Here is a 17,812-nt window from a genome sequence, read left to right as displayed (position 1 = left end):
ATTCAATTTAATGCATCCTTTGCAGAATACATAGAATTCATTTCTTTAAAAAAAAATATCTTACTGACCCTAAAGTTTTGAACGGTAGTGTACATTCATACAGTTATGGTGATACTGACAAAGTAAATACTTTATTCCACTCAGGGTTGAGGGTTTTGTATATGGTGTGAGTCTGTAGTCGGTTGTTTCCCAATTCCAGGACACAAAATGGATCACTCTTTCCTAAAAATATACAGAAGATCCGATGAATGTGGCTGTTGACGCTCACAACTAAAAAAAGCTCTTTGTGTAATCAACAAGGAATAAATAATACCATTTAGATCAGCAGCCATGAGGTCAGTGGCCTTGATCACTTTAACCTGAAGAAAACCAACATCTCTCATGTCCTTCAGGGAGTTCTTGATACTCTGCCAAGAACATTTTTTTACGAGGGATCAGGATTATTGTTATACGCATTTTTAAAAAATAATACACGCAGTATATACCACACATAAAGTAGTACTGCGGTAGAATGGGCGGATTAACATACGTATTTAACCAGCATATTGTCTCTCTCATGAGGTTCTTCCAGCGGAGGGGCGACGAGATCCGTGATGGAAGCTCCAGTGCAGGGAGTGGGAGTGACGAGGAACACCAGCTTGCCTCTGCTCGGGTCCAGCTCACATGTAAACAGTGTGGATTTGTTCAGTGGAAGCCCGGACAAGTTGATCTCATTCCTGCAAATGTGCACACAGACACAAAAGGCCTTAAACACAAAACCAGTCTTTACAAGCAGGAAATTCATTCCCTGAGAAAGTCTTTTGAGTTTAATGTTCTGAGATTAATTCAAGTTAAGCTCTATTGACAGCATTTGTGGTATAACTGTTGATTACCACAGGAATAATTTCAATTGTTAACACTTTAGTTTAGGGTCCAATTCTCACTATTAACTAGTTGTTTATTAGCATGCATATTACTAGGATATTGGCTATTTATTAGTACTTATAAAGCACATATTAATATCTTATTCTGCATGATCATATTCTACATCCCTTAATCATACCCAACAAACTCAACAACTACCTTACTAACTACAAATAAGCAGTAATTAAGAGTTTATTGAGGCACAAGTCATAGTTAATAGTTAGTTAATAGTTAGTTAATAGTGAGAATTGGACCCTAAACTAAAGTGTGACCTGTATTTTTGTTAAACCGCTTACATTAATTATGAAGAATATGATTTGAAATTATTTGAGCTGTAAAATTCATCATGTTTTGTGGTGTAACTACTTTTATAAGTGTTCACTACTGTTTGGTTTGGGTTGGTAATTTCTTCTTGAAAGAAGTGCATTTATTTGCATTTATTTGATCAAAAATACCAGTTAAAACAGTAATATTGATAAATATTAGTTCAACCTAAAAGAAACATATATATTATTTAAATTTAATTTATTCCAGTGACCAAATCTGAATTTTCAGCATCATTACTCCAGTCTTCAGTGTCACATGATCCTTCAGAAAAAACATTTATTATTATTATCAATGTTGAAAACAATTGTGATCCTAAATAAAAAAGTGGAAACTGTGATATATTTTTTCTCCCCAGGATTCTTTAAATAGAAAGATCAAAAGAACAATGTTTATTTAAAATTTTGATCAATTTAATGCATCCTTACTGAATAAAAGTAATAATTCTTTCTTTCTTTCTTTCTTTCAAAAAAAAAAAAAGTGCGATGCCACATTTTTAAATGGTAGTGTATGTATATAACTACTAGTTATGCATTACCTATAGTTATATCTTTATTTCAATGTAAAAGATATCCTTGTATCCTTGCAATGTGTATCGACTGGTTTTATACAGTCATGGCAGGAGTAGAAATATCGGACACTGTATAACTTTGGACAAACTAGTCTCATGACACAATGTATAAAGTCTTGTCGTTATACTTTAGAAGGAGCATGCATTTTAACACATAATTATTCGCCCGATGCCGCCACACTTCTAGTGCTTACTATAAACTGTAAACAACATTATTTTCAGATGTGATTGATATTATGCCGACTCAACAGAGCTTGGTTTATTTTTAATATTTCTTGAAGATATCTTGAACTCACTGTCCGTAACATTCCTCATTTTTCCGTCCCTCTTTTCCCACCACTTCAATTTCGAGAATACTGGACCCGTCAGGGAACTGGTTGAAGTCAAACTTTTCTCTCCATTGTGTGTTGATCTTCTTCACTTGATTCTGTGAAAATAAAGGCAAACTTATAGCCTTTAACAGAAAAACTGCATTGCTAATTAAATTGCTTTTTAAATCTGTAACGTTTATATGATGTTAAAGAGTTCGTAACTACATCAGCGAAGAGCTGAACAGGTCATACAAGTACCTTGCTTTTATATTTCTGATCTCCCAGTTTGAAGCGAACAAACACATCGCCCTGTCCATCCAGCGGCAAGTCCCGCCCCTCCACCAGAGTGATGGTAAAGACGCCGGTCCAGAGTTGACTCTTCTTCAGTGACTCTGTGAGACGTCTGTTATGCTCTGTTGTACTTGCCTGAGGATCAGTAAAAATATTGGGATGTGATATTGAGAACTCTTATGCAAAGTTTCTGGATTCTATAATCGCAGTGGTTCTCAACTAGTGGGTTACAATGAAAAAGAATTCTAAATGCAAATAAAATGCAGGGCTCAAAATTAACGCTTGTCCAGGACAAGTGGATTTTTTTAAACTGGACAAGTAGCCTGATTAAATAGTCTATTTGGGTGTGAGCAAAAACATGCCGTTTTTGTGTGTGTCCCTTTAAATGCAAATGAGCTGCTGCTCCAGAAGAGGGCGGAGCTTTAACAGCTCACGCTTCGGTTGCTCAACAACAACAAACTGGAGAATCTCACGCAGCCAAAATGAGGATTGTCAGTAACGGTGTTCAGTGATCAAACCGGAGTCGACACTGATGGAGAGACTCAGGAAGAAGTTACAACTTTTAGAATGAAACTGGACGTTTCTGAATGGTTAGTGGATAAATGTATGTAGTTGCTGTGGAGTTGATTCACTCATCAACTAGCATGTGCCGTCATGTTCATCTTTTGTGCAAATCCAGTGTTGAATTGACCCTCGTTTGTGAAGCAGTCCGGCATAAAATGACGGCATGTCAACAACACTCTACTACAACAACTCTTCCTCTTCTCTAAAGCAGCCCAACATGGCCCCGCCCCCTTTGTTGTGTGTTCTTGGGGGCGGGGTTTATGTAAATGTTGGGGTTTGTGATGTCACCAACCCAGGAAGAAGCTCATTGTAGTCCCTACCAGCCGTTTGTTGTAGCGATTTCTGTAAAAGAAAAATATCTCCCTTTGCATTGAACTTTGAGCGTTGTAACTTTACAGATGTTGTTTATGCTCAAACAGCAACATTACACACTAACTAAAGTTAAAAAAGTGAAACCATAATCTACCACCCCTTTAAATATGTCAAAGCTGATTGAACACTAATGAGAATATTGCTTCAGAATAAATTACATTTACACCACAAAAAATCCTATTTTTTTCTGGACAAGCAACTTTTTTACACAGACAAGTGAATGACTGAAAGACAAACACATGATATGGCTTAAATGTCAAGCCCTGAAATGCATGCATATTTAATCTAAGCTAAATAGACTTATCAACTTTTAAAATTGAAGGGGAAAAAACACTTTATATATCTTTAGTTAATGACATCACATGTCATGCTTCCGATTAAACTCACTTGGTAAAAGCTAGTCAAGTTAGGTTGGGCGGCACAACCTCATTCTCAAAAACGATGAAAAATATTATGCAAGATATAAGACGGCATATCTCAGACTAAAATAATTACACATTATTTGCAATAGACCACAATGTGCTTTCTGAGGTCAATTATTGGCTGCCGAGAGCAGGAAACCATCAAAATTCAAAAAACCATTTTGGCCACCATTTGATGTGCAAAATAAAAAAATACAATCAAGTTGAGAATCACTGTTATATTGGTTGTGAATTTTAGTTTGCGTTAATCTTCATTGTCTTTGCATGCACATTAAAGGATTAGTTCACTTTCAAATGAAAATTACCCCAAAGCTTTTATTAAACCTCCGGAGCCGCGTGGAATATGTTTATGATGGATGGATGTGGATGGAGGCACTTTCTTCAGCTCATACTCGTTTGCTAACGCATACTGCCATTATAAAGCTCGGATGTGTCAGGATATTTATTAATATTTCTCAGATTTCTTGTTTCTGACAAAGACAAGTCATTTGAAAGTGAACTAATCCTTTAACATGCAGACATCATTGTCTGTGGAATCATTTGCTTTGAATATATTATTACAGGAAGTATTCGGATAAATTCATGAGAGAGAGCTGACACAACCACCCAAGAATCAAGAAACGATTAGTAAGAGATTAGATGTCATTCAAAACTAATCCTTCTCACCGTCAGGCTCCTTGTTTTCCTCTGGGCCCATCTCTTCATAACAGAAACAAATAATGTGAACACATAGGCAGCAAACGTTTAGTTAGCTAGTTGTTGAAGTTCCCTTTAAATTCAATAAGTCGCTTACATGTTTTTTGTTTTTGCCGTCCCTCACAGATAAACAGATATCGATGACTATGACCCCCATATCGTCCTCCAGGCTGTTGGGGTCGTCCAGTGGAAGCACCATCTCGCTGGTCCTGTCGAACAGACAGAACAAAAGCATCAGACACCAAACTCTTGGTTTTACCTTTATGTCACAAACATTTCGGATTGACTTACTTTTCAAGTTCCAGTTTATTCAGCACAACTCCGCAGGACCCCATGAAGTCATCCGTTGTCAGATCTCGATCATAAACCTGAATAATCGATGGATGGGACTGTTTAATATACCAACATAGCACATATATCACAAAGTTAATGCATTTATGCCACAGAAAAGTAAACATGTACCTTGATGAAGAGTTTCTTGTCCAGGTTGCGGATCGGGAAGGAGAAGGACTCATTCCAGACAGGGTTGAGATTCTTATACACCACTTTACTTTTATACAAGGTCTTCCCATCCAGTTTGAACTTCACATATGGATCACTTGTGCCTATGGAGACAGAAGTTTTTTTTTTACTGACCATCTGTAAATTTGCTTAAATATTTCTGAGATGTAGTCATTACATCATGTATTCAAGGTCAGAGACCTGTTGCTCATTTTTATATTTTGGGAAATATAAATTAATTTGGTTAAAATGCAGTTCCTAAAGTAAAAATGTGGTGTAAATTAGAAACCATTTGCCAAATGAATAATTAGAGAATAAGTTATTTTTATTGCAGTTTCACTTTAAAATATCACTAAAATTTAAAGGTGCCCTAGAATGAAAAATTGAATTTACCTTGGCATAGTTGAATAACAAGAGTTCAGTACATGGAAATGACAGAGTGAGTCTCAAACACCATTGTTTCTTCCTTCTTATGTAAATCTCATTTGTTTAAAAGACCTCCGAAGAACAGGCGAATCTCAACATAACACCGACTGTTACGTAACAGTCGGGATCATTAATATGTACGCCCCCAATATTTGCATATGCCAGCTCATGTTCAAGACATTACACAAGGGCAGCCAGTATTAACGTCTGGATCTGTGCACAGCTGAATCATCAGACTAGGTAAGCAAGCAAGAACAACAGTGAAAAATGGCAGATGGAGCAATAATAACTGCACGAATTTAAAGGGGCCGCAGCCTGAATTGGTGCATATTTAATGATGCCCCAAAATAGGCAGTTAAAAAAATGAATAAAAAAAAAAAAAAAATTGGGTTTTTTGAGCTGAAACTTCACAGACACATTCAGGGGACACCTTAGACTTATATTACATCTTTTAAAAAGTCGTTCTATGGCACCTTTAAACAACTTTTGCTGACTAAACATGGTATAACTAACATACAGGCACTTATCTATATAAATGAACATATTCCTGAATTTAAACAAATGACCATATAAATGTTTAGTAAGTTTACATTGTAAGAATACACGGGGAGATTTCAGGTATAAAAACGCTGACTTCTTAGGTAATGTTTTCTAATTAAAATCAGATGATTTCCTATCAATTCAATAAAACGTGAGGGAATACTAGGGAATACCAATATGGCAGCGCGGTGGCTTCACTTGTATGACGACATGAGCAATCTAGTCAGTGCATGCAGGCCATCTTGTTACATGACAACAAAACCATAAAACAGGAAATGACATCAGAACCCCTGTAGACTCTCATGATATGGCAATCTCACATTAAGTAACAACCCTCTACAATGAGAGTAAACCACTCACAGACAGAGTAAATCACTCGCATATGCGAACAAATTTCACAAGAGGCAACTAAAAACATGAGAGAAAGAGAGAGCACATGCAGGGCTCACGATCGGACCAGTGCTGCTTCATCATAAAAGTTTATCATTTGGATGCATTTTAAGCCTTGCTAATTTAAACATTCAATCACAGGAAGATGCAAAAGTCTTGCGTGCGCTGTGTGATAAGTTTTGTGTGCGCCCACGTCTGAAGAACAAGCCCAGCCCCATCTGACAGCACCTGAGTACTGAATTGACCTCTCTTTCATGTCTTGCGCTTGAACAGACAATTTCACATAAAATTATGTCAAAATGCCCATCTTGGCAAGTGTAAACAGTCAGTTATGTCACTATGCTGTGTGTAACAGTATATTGTGCATTAGCCTTAAAGGCAGGGTAGGTAAGAAATTTTGTTCCAAATTTGTTTAAACTTTCTATATATATACATGCATAACTAAAATGTAAGAACTCTGATAAAAAGAGTATAAAAATCGAGTGACTCTAGACCGTTTAATCTGTATTAAACACAGCTCATTATTTCCATCCGGGACGAAACATAGGATTGGCTTAGGCGGCTGTCACTCTCTCGCAACCATGGCAACCACCCTTTTGCCACACATGACCTGCCCACTTGCGCGCGCACGTTTGATATGGGGAATTCAAGAGGCATGGATCCTAGGAATACCAAAACAATGGCAGAGAAACAGCAAGCAAAATTCACAGTACCGGCCTATGCAGTTAGTGAAGGCAAACCAGGCAAAAAAGGAAGACAGTAACAGTACAAGAAAAGGCAATGAACAAAAAGTCTTTGGATAAACAAAGAAATAAAACGCGAGTTAATATCGGCGTGGCTTTCCAGCGATGGCGAGAACTGAGGGAACTCAAGGGGCTGAAAAGTGACTCTTTGATGGCTTTATTTCTGCGGGACAGGTAAATCTTTCTTTTTGTATTTTGATCATACATATTTTTTTGTTTATTTTTTCATGAAGCATGTGTCATTAGCACACGTAGCTGCGTAATATAGCTAACATAACATTACTTAGCGAGCCGTAGTAGAGACGATAAATAATCTATAGGCCTAGCTCAAGATGATAGCTATAGTGTTGAATTGTGCATAATTTTGCTTTAGATAACTAAATACATGTTTAACAGATAGTATAGGCCTAACGTTACTCCGCATCTAGGAACTTTTCTTAGAACTATATTTACCCTCTGTCTAACTCTTTTACCATGTTCACCTGTAAGTTTACCTGCACGTTTTTTTCGCCTTTGTTTTGTTTTTATATTCTCTACCTATGTTTACTGATGTCTTTATCTTGTATCTGTGTGTGTCGTACACACTTTGTTGTATGTGTGTGTTATTATTTTGTGTCTGCAATGCAGTTGTGAGTTGATATTTGAGTGTATGTTACTCTGTTTATCTGTAGAACAACGTATATGTTATGAATCTTACACGAAATTCATCTTCATCACAGTGTAAATGATGGTAATGGAAAAACGTGTATCATGCAACCTGTTTTTAGCTTTGCCTTATAGATAACTAACTCGTTAGCGAATTAAATTATGTTTATCTTCATAATTATAAAGTTATTTTTATTACATGTGATTCTGACATGATGTCACTACATGCACTGTGCTCCTTCCTCTCCGCTCGTCTCAGGTAAATAATGCGTCTTCCAGCTCAGTGGTCGGAGTCGCACGTTCATGTGTTTTGGGGGCGTGGCTTTGGAAGGAGCCCAGAAGGGAGGGGTGGAGTGAATGGAAATAATGAGCTGTCTTTAAAACAGTCGTGAGAGGTCTACAGACACTCGATTTTTATACTTTCTTTTTCAGAGTACTTACATTTTAAATATGTATTGATATATAAATAAAGTTTAAACAAATTTTGAAAAAAAAGTTTTTTATACATTTTTTACCTACCCTGCCTTTAAAGGAACAGCAGCCTAATATTCCTGCTGCTGCATGTGTTTTTAATGTTAAAGGGTTAGACAACAGACTCTGCAAAAAAAAAAAGAAAAGAAAAAAAGGTCAATGCTCTTGATTGAACAACTTTAATAAGGATTAATCTATATTTTATTTATACAGTGAAAACCATGCAGTGTTATTTTACATTTGATTACTTTATTCAATTTCTGTACCTCTTGAAAAACCTGAAAAGCACTGTTTATTTAATTTGCATCTTTTAGTGTTTGAAATTTATATTTTATAATTATGTATAATTATGTTTATAATAATAAATGTTTATAAAAATAATGATTAAGATGCATACACTCATGTGTATATTCAGTGTGTAAAGAAATGTGATATTACATTTTACTTGATTGTTATATCACTTGACAGTTGTTACCATTTATACTTCATCAAAATATGTCAAAAATCTATGAAACCAAATAACATGGTGAAACTTGGAACATTATTACTTAAAGAAGGTTTTTAAAAATCTGCCAACCCAGACATTGCAATGTGTCAATGATATAAATATGTAACCTAAGAGTCCTTCAAGATGATATATTAAAAGACTCTAGGGAAGGTATAATATATTTTCATAGCCTTTCAGTGAACTCTGAATACTTCATGCAAGTGCACTCCCAACTGTTTTCCTTGCAGTCATGTGCAGTAAACTCAGCTAGTTTAGTCATGTGTGTGGGTTTGCCTCTGACAAGGATGTGGTTAATACTTAAGTGCAACATCAGTGCATGACGCAAAACCAGCCCGCTTCCGGAGAAGACTATCATTTTGATAGAGAAAGAAACGTTTGTAATGTACCTACCTCTGGAAGTGTCAGCTGCAAAAAAAAAATGATGGATCAAATAGGGGCTTCAATAAAGCTGTAAAGAACCTAAGATCCTAAGCAGCCTGCCTAGCTGCCTGATAACCCTGTTGCACCAGTAGAGGGCAGCATTCAGTAAGTCTGTGCAAGTTCTCAGTTGAAAAAAAAATTAAATAAATACTTTTATTCAGCAATGACACATTGCAATGATCAAAAGTGACAGTAAAGATAAATGCTGAAAAAAATAAACAAATAATGTTCTTGTTTCTGTTTCTTGAGCATCAAATTAGCATATTAGAATGATTTCTGAAGGATCATGTGACACTGAAGACTGGAGTAATGATGCTGAAAATTCAGCTTTAATCACAGGAATAAATTACATTTTAAAATATATTCAAATAGAAAACTGTTCTTTTAAATTGTAATATTTCACAATATTACAGTTTTTACAGTATTTTGATCAGCTTTGGTGAGCATAAGGGACTCCTTTAAAAAACATTAATTAACCGCAAGCCAAACATTTGAACGGTAGTATATATTTGAATGTCCTGTTTACTGAATATTCTGTACAAAAGTAAAATTCAAGCAATTCATGTTGACTTTAAAATGGCGAATATATAATCAACAGTAAGGTCATGTGTGCAAACACTGATTATAATATGCAAATACTGACTGTATAACCTCAAGCTGCTCTATTGTATAAAAGACACTGCCAATAAACAAATGGTGGGAAAAGGTAAGTAACAATACCCTCATCTTTCTAACAGTGTTTTTCTTAATTCTGGTAAAGGAATTAATCTTCTTGAGAAAATGTGCCAACAGGATAGCTCTGAAAAAGCTTAAGAGGCCTACGGCCACAAATCATGTAATTAAAGCTAAATACACAGACTGGTAAACAGGAAAAGAGCTTGTTCAATGAGCCACGTAGCAATGACGCAATACAGACACACTAAACAGCAGTAGATAAACTTGGAAAGAGAAAGTATACCAATGCACATCCTAGTTCCCACATGTCTGTCTGTTTCTGTCTTAAATGTCAATAGTCATAGTTCAAGGTGTGCCTTGCATTTATGCAGGTGTGGCCGCAGACAGGTTTTAATTTGCTGGGAGGAATGTTGTCTGAAGTATGAAAGTAATGCACAAGTTCTGGTGTTATCACAGACTAGACAACCAAAGCAAAACTCAGGTATCTGACAAATATCTGACATGTTTACGTTTTATGTGGCAGAAAAAGTGATGTCAACCATGCCAAAATACAATTGTAGCAGTTAGACTGAAAAGGAATTTACAGAAATACAAAAGATCTGTCACGAAACTCTAGATGCTGCAGGCTAGTAAGTCCTTAACCTGCTTGCAATCACATTATTCTCTACAGGGCACAGCTGACAGCAGCAGCAGCAATAACCAACAGCAGCAGCAGCAATAATAACGGCAGCAATAACCAACAGCAGCAGCAGCAGCAGCAATAATAACGGCAGCAATAACCACCAGCAGCAGCAATAATAACCACCAGCAGCAGCAGAAATAACCAAAAGCAGCAGCAGAAGACAAAATAATAACCAACAGCAGCAGCAATAACCAAAAGCAGCAGCAGCAGCAGCAATAACAGCTGCAGCAGCAATAAGCAGCAGCAACAGCAGCAGCAATAACCAATAGCAGCTGTAGCAATAACAGCAGCAGCGGAAATAATAACCAACAGCAGCAGTAATAACCAAAAGCAGCAGCAGCAATAACAGCAGCAGCAGAAACAATGACCAACAGCAGCAGCAATAACCAAAAGCAGCAGTAATAACAGCTGCAGCAATAACAGCAGCAGCAGCAATAACCAAAAGCAGAAGCAGCAATAACAGCAGCAGCAGCAGCAATAACCAAAAGCAGCAGTAATAACAGCTGCAGCAATAACAGCAGCAGCAGCAGCAATAATAATCAGCAGCACCAATAAAAGCAGCAGCAGCCGAAATAACCAATAGCAGCAGTAATAACCAAAAGCAGCAGCAGCAGCAGCACCAATAACAACAGCAGCATCAGCAATAACCAAAAGCAGCAGCAGCAATAACCAAAAGCAGCAGTAATAACAGCTGCAGCAACAGCAGCAGCAGCAATAATAATCAGCAGCACCAATAAAAGCAGCAGCAGCCGAAATAATAACCAATAGCAGCAGTAATAACCAAAAGCAGCAGCAGCAGCAGCAGCACCAATAACAACAGCAGCATCAGCAATAACCAAAAGCAGCATCAGCAATAACCAAAAGCAGCAGCAGCAATAACCAAAAGCAGCAGCAGCAATGACCAAAAGCAGCACCAATAAAAGCAGCAGCAGCCGAAATAATAACCAATAGCAGCAGTAATAACCAAAAGCAGCAGCACCAATAACAACAGCAGCATCAGCAATAACCAAAAGCAGAATCAGCAATAACCAAAAGCAGCAGCAGCAATAACCAAAAGCAGCACCAATAAAAGCAGCAGCAACCGAAATAACCAACAGCATCAGCAATAACCAAAAGCAGCAGCAGCAGCAACAACAACAGCAGCATCATCAGCAATAACCAAAAGCAGCAATAGCAATAATAATCAGCAGCAGCAGCAATAACAGCAACAGCCAAAAAATAACCAAAAGCAGCAGTAATAACAGCTGCAGCAATAACAGCAGCAGCAATAACCAAAAGCAGCAGCAGCAATAATAATCAGCAGCACCAATAAAAGCAGCAGCAGCCGAAATAATAACCAATAGCAGCAGCAATAACCAAAAGCAGCAGTAATAACAGCTGCAGCAATAACAGCAGCAGCAGCAATAATAATCAGCAGCACCAATAAAAGCAGCAGCAGCCGAAATAATAACCAATAGCAGCAGTAATAACCAAAAGCAGCAGCAGCAGCAGCAGCAGCAGCACCAATAACAACAGCAGCATCAGCAATAACCAAAAGCAGCATCAGCAATAACCAAAAGCAGCAGCAGCAATAACCAAAAGCAGCACCAATAAAAGCAGCAGCAGCCGAAATAATAACCAACAGCATCAGCAATAACCAAAAGCAGCAGCAGCAGCAGCAACAACAACAGCAGCATCATCAGCAATAACCAAAAGCAGCAATAGCAATAATAATCAGCAGCAGCAGCAATAACAGCAACAGCCAAAAAATAACCAAAAGCAGCAGTAATAACAGCTGCTGCAATAACAGCAGCAGCAGCAATAACCAAAAGCAGCAGCAGCAATAATAATCAGCAGCACCAATAAAAGCAGCAGCAGCCGAAATAATAACCAATAGCAGCAGCAATAACCAAAAGCAGCAGCAGCAGCAGCAGCAATAACAGCAGCAGCAATAATAACCAGCAACAGCAATAACAGCAGCAGCAGCAGAAATGATAACCAGCAGCAGCAATAACCAAAAGCAGTAGCAGTGTAGAAGATCTATTCATCAAGACTAAATATATCAACGTTGTCATACCCTTTATTACCATGCCAAACATGAGTTGTCATGACAGAAATGTGATTTGAATGGGATTTCAAACCACATATAGCTCATTTCATGTGTTGAAATGAGCGTGTTTCATTTCATGTGTTTTTTTTGCAGTTCACATTTGATAAACATGATCAGATTCCAATCGGATATGCACAAAAATCGGATTTGGACTGACAGTCTGAATGAGGCTTTAGAGGTTGCATGTGTTGCATTGCGTGTTTGCTATTTGGGGTGCAGTGCAAGTAAGGGAGGGGTTTGTTTGTTTGGGTGTCGATTTCAAATATCAACAGACTTTCTCAGAAATCGCTTAATGCACCTTTAAAAGGTCAAGAGAGTCATGTCTGTGCCATCACTGGCATTCAATGGAATTGCAAAAATAATGATTTGAAAATAATGAGTTTCTAACCCCTGACTGTTCAGACAAATAAGTAAATTCTCTGCTGAACGGCTTATTAGAAATAGTCCTGCCCTGAACTCACGCCACAAGTCAGAAGTAGACATGTCAGACCTCTCAAACAGAGCAATGTTTTGAAAGCTTATTTACATTTGTCTCTGTACAGTAAACACAGGAAGAAAGAAGTATTTTAATGAGAAAAAAAACACACGTCACCTACACTACAATCCCACTGAAGGCTGCACCTTAACAAATAAGCACCAATACAAAGACCACGGATTGCTATTAAAATGTATGATGTGTGTAGTGTTTCAGGGTGTGTTGTGTTTATACACAGATATTTGACACTCACCGCATCGGTCTCTAATGACCAGTCCACGTCCCTCCTTTAGAAATATAGTGAGCAGATATGTTCTCTGAGTTTCCCTCTGATGCTCACTAACTCCAGCTGTCCCTGTCCTCATGTCCAGATTCTGATTTAAAAAAACAAAAAACAAAAAAAAAATCAAAAATAAATGATAAAATCATTTACAACAAGCTTTCATATGGGTAGCTGACCTGACATTTCATACAGTGACAGCAGTGTCACATGTTACAATTAAAACTATTTTAAGCAACATTTTTGTACAAATGTTACACTATTTGTATTTCGACTATATAAAAACCTAAAAGATCATTAAAAATAGTGAAAAAAATCTAGAAGTGGTAACCAGTTACTACATCTCAAATATACAGTTTATTTTTATAGTACTTTCAAGCCGCTTTATCATAGTTTTTAAGAAATGTAATATTAAACTTTGAAAATCTCCCATTAACGAACACTGCTCTTTTTTTATACTCGAACAGCTATGAGGTCCATGTCATATTTGCATATGATTTGTGATTGGGTTTTTTCTTACACTACCATTCAAAAGTTTGAGATGTGTACGATTTTGTAATGTTTCTGATTTTCTTAATGATGTTTAATTCTCTTCTGCTCATCAAGGCTGCATTTGATCAGAAATACAGTAAAAACAGTAGCATTGTGAAATATTATAGTAATTTTAAAATGTAATTTATTCCTGTAATGGAAAACTGAATTTTCAGCATCATTACTCCAGTCTTCAGTGTCACATGATCCTTCAGAAATCATTCTAATATGATGATTTACTGCTCAAGAAACATTTCTAATTATTAATGTTGAAAACAGTTAATATTTCTGTAGAAACCATGATGCTTTTTGTTTCAGGAAGTAAAATTTAAAAGGAGTCCACTTTTAAATACACTTTTCCAGATCAATTTACTCACCCCATGTCATCCAAGATGTTCATGTCTTTCTTTAGTCAGTCGAAAAGAAATTAATGTTTTAGATGAAAATATTCCAGGATTATTCTCCTTACAGTGGATTTCAATGGCTACCAACAGGTTGAAGGTCAAAATTACAGTTTCAGTGCAGCTTCAAGGGCTTTAAACGATACCAGATGAGAAATAAGGGTCTTATCTAGCAAAACGATCGGTCATTGTTGAAAAAAATACAACTGTTTATGCTTTATAAACAAAATATCGCCTTGAACATACTTTCCACTTCTGCATTCTTCATAACGCTTTACGCTTATTTTTTTCGAAAATGACCGATCGTTTCGCTAGATAAGACCCTTATTACTCATCTGGTATCGTTTAAAGCCCTTGAAGCTGCACTGAAACTGTAATATGGACCTTCAATCTGTTAGTAGCCATTGAAATACACTATAAGGAGAATAATCCTGGAATGTTTTCATCAAAAACCTTAATTTCATTTCGACTGACGAAAGAAAGACATGAACATCTTGGATGACATGGGGGTGAGTAAATTTATCAGGAAAAGTGTATTTAAAAGTGGACTTATCCTTTAATGAATAAAAAGTTGAAAAGAACAGCATTTATTTGAAATAGATTTTTTATAACATTATAAATGTCTTTTACTGTCACTTTTGATCAATATAATCCATCATTGTTAAATGAAAGTATTAATTTCTTTCACAAAAACAAAAATTTTACTGACCCCAAACATTTAAACAGTAGAGTACATTAATTTGCACTCTCAATTTCATCCGTTAAATCTAAAGTTCTGAAAAAGCCCATACATTTATCCACCCATAGACCCTGCCATCAAAGAAATAAGGCCAGAAGTGGTTGAAAGTCGACAAAAGAGACTGACCAGGGCTGCGTTTCCCAAAAGCATCATAAGCCTAAGTTGATCGTAACTCCATTGCCACCAACGATGCTTTTGGGAAATGCTACCCAGGTGTAAACGGGAATGCTATCTCCCTCGTCTACTTTCATCTTAATCCCAGATGTAAACAGAGCCTAATATTTTGCAACCTTGCAAATACTTGTATTTTCATTCAGGAAATTTTGATGTTGCTCACGGACAATTTATTTGTTAGCATGCCACATAAAATTGAGTACTAGGTAGCACTATCAGCTACCATGGTAAAATGCTACGTTTTATTCAACTTCAGCATGGTCAGGAAGCAAACCTTGAACCTTTAATGTCAGCTCAGGAACACAGTATGGTCCATTTCATGGGCATTTAATGTACAATGTCAGCTGCATGTACCCTAGAACTAAATGTCCTTTGATATCATCTAATAGTACACTAAACAACAAAACACGCACACACGCAACACTAAACCTACCAATCACAGAAAACTTTCTGCATTTTTACATTTCTAATAAAACATTTAGTATGTTTTTAAGCCATTTTAATTACGAGGACTCATAAACTATGTTTATGTTGTAATACCAGTGTAATACGCATGTCATTATACAAATATAAAGCACACACACACATATATACTTACATTATTGTGCTCGTTGTCATGTATGGACAACGTATCTGAACCATTTCTGTTGAAATGCGGCTTCTGTTTCCCAAACACAACGAACAGAAGAGTGAAATTATTATTTTTTAAGATATGAAAAAGCCACAAATTCACAAACCCATGGTGTAACTACATTTCCTCATTTTTCACAGTCACTTAAAGTCAGCAGTGATAAAAATGCGTTTTACTTTGTCTTGCTGAGTTCTAATTTCATGTCACATTTTTCTATAATAACACTGAAGATCATCTGTCTTAATAAGTTTATTAAAAATTCCTTAGCCCCAGGGAACATGAATGCTAAGCCAGACAAACTTGAAGCAAAGAACATGAGGAATTAAAAAGTTTCCACTGCAAAATCTCAAAAAAAGCAGTCAAGGCTTGACATGAATTACCTTAAATATAAAAAAGAGGCCTGTTCTTTGACAAACAAAGCAAAGTATAGGATTTTCCTTCCTTACTGAAAATCCCAAGTTAATCTTTTAAGGTCTCTCTGAATCACCTTGAAAACTCAGCAGCTGACTCACCCGTAAAAACAAATATTCTCGCATGCTATCCACACAAGCGGTGCCTATATGATAACTCCACTACAATAAAAGAGAAAGATCACCAACGCAAAAGGAAGCAGTGTTACATAACTGACAAAACTTCTACCTCTACCTGACCATTAAAGCGTTTATTTTTGGTGCCATTCAGTACCGTAAAGGTAGCTTGACACTTCCCGGGTGATCATTTGCATTTTAAACAAATGGAGAAGCAACTCTAAATGTGCGTTACCACATTCTAGGGCTTAGAAATGTTATAACAAGTTCCTGCATTGATGACTTGTACAGAGGAACTGCATTTCACAATAGAGCGATGCTTTGCACTCTTCCCTGGGGTTAGGTAGACAAAATAGAAGACGGTGAAAAACTTTCCATTGAATCTATCTTGAATTAAATTACAATGGCTGACAGCATGCCAAAAAAGTGAAAAACATGCAAATGTTATCCACTCAAATGGAAAAAGTAAGTTTTCCATGTCATATTAATGAAACATGCAGTTCATAAAAAGTGAGAAGAACATGAGGAAGTACTAAGTTCACCTAAAGCATCAAGAGCAAACAGGTTTGTGTAACACAATCTTGATAGACGGTGCCCATAAAAAGGAGAGTCACAGAAAACTTCCTCCCTCCCGTGATGATTAACCCAACTGAAAGATCAAGACCGCCGACGCTCTTTACCTCTGCCAAGCTCTCTGATGAAGGAAGCTGCGTGTCCCTCAAGTGCAGCACCTGATCCATCTCCTCTGTGGAGTCTGTGGAGGTGTTGTGCTCCTCAGTGGCTGACTCCTGCGACGGCCACCTGCTCGAGTCCACCAGTGTGGGCATCGAATCAGCCAGCCCAGTTCCGCCCCCTCTCTTTCGCAGAGTCACACTGAGGGGGGTTGCTGGGCTGCTGCTGCTGCAGACGGAGGATGGCCGGAGGTCAGCTGGCTGCTGGTGGGAGTGGCTTATTAGCGAGGATGACCGACTCCGCTCCAGAACTTCTGCGACAGAACAGTTCATCCGCTGGTCCAACAAGCGCTCCTCCCTGACCTCTGGCTTGTTAGGGTTTTTGTCGCTGCCAACCCGCGAGTATCGAAAGAGTTTGGCTTTTTGCCGTAAGGTGCCCATTACAGACTTTTTGTCCTCCATGAGAAGGATGTAAGAGTGTGTGTTAAGGTGAATTTCGCAAGTCGGTCGTAAATGCCTCTCTCTCACACACTAGAGCTGGCTTGTGACCAAAACCTGCAAATTAAACACAAAAAAAGTTACAAACTGACATAATGAAAGAAAGTGCACATACTCGCAATTTCAGTTTAAAGTCAACAATGAAAACTTTTGTAGCACATGTTCCTGATTTTACAATGAATGAAAACAAAAAATACCATAAAAGAGGAGGAAATTGACCACTCTTAGAAAAAATTAATTAGAGAAATGGTATTTGTGGCCGTAGAGATGAAAGTCCTGTCTTTTAGTTAAAAGAGTCAAATCTTTTTGAGTCAAAGCCTGTTTGTTTACGAAGGCACATT

At 37.2% G+C, this 17,812-nt stretch overlaps 1 protein-coding gene across 4 annotated transcripts in view; it reads right to left on the bottom strand.

Moving 5' to 3' along the window:
* The window catches only part of mctp2b (multiple C2 domains, transmembrane 2b), a 41,683-nt gene that overhangs the window by 11,989 nt on the left and 11,882 nt on the right, over positions 1–17,812 (bottom strand). Inside the window, exons 2-13 of one of the 4 annotated variants that reach the window (XM_048183756.1) lie at positions 16,983–17,528; positions 15,743–15,805; positions 13,273–13,393; positions 4,917–5,059; positions 4,746–4,822; positions 4,552–4,663; positions 4,425–4,457; positions 2,368–2,535; positions 2,095–2,225; positions 530–716; positions 314–407; positions 120–222 (exon numbers count right to left, since the gene is read on the bottom strand). In XM_048183756.1, the coding sequence (XP_048039713.1) occupies positions 120–222; positions 314–407; positions 530–716; positions 2,095–2,225; positions 2,368–2,535; positions 4,425–4,457; positions 4,552–4,663; positions 4,746–4,822; positions 4,917–5,059; positions 13,273–13,393; positions 15,743–15,805; positions 16,983–17,435 (1,685 nt within the window). In that variant the 5' untranslated portion in view covers positions 17,436–17,528. Of the gene's footprint in view, positions 1–119; positions 223–313; positions 408–529; positions 717–2,094; positions 2,226–2,367; positions 2,536–4,424; positions 4,458–4,551; positions 4,664–4,745; positions 4,823–4,916; positions 5,060–13,272; positions 13,394–15,742; positions 15,806–16,287; positions 16,561–16,982; positions 17,529–17,812 lie in introns of those variants that run through there. The other 3 variants (XM_048183759.1, XM_048183758.1, XM_048183757.1) reach the window with 3 other exon arrangements.

Source organism: Megalobrama amblycephala, linkage group LG3 (assembly GCF_018812025.1).
Source record: "Megalobrama amblycephala isolate DHTTF-2021 linkage group LG3, ASM1881202v1, whole genome shotgun sequence".
In the NCBI taxonomy this organism is placed as follows: Eukaryota; Metazoa; Chordata; class Actinopteri; order Cypriniformes; family Xenocyprididae; genus Megalobrama; species Megalobrama amblycephala.
The sequence above is the reverse complement of the archived record's forward strand: the minus strand, read 5'-3'. Positions and strand labels throughout refer to the sequence as shown.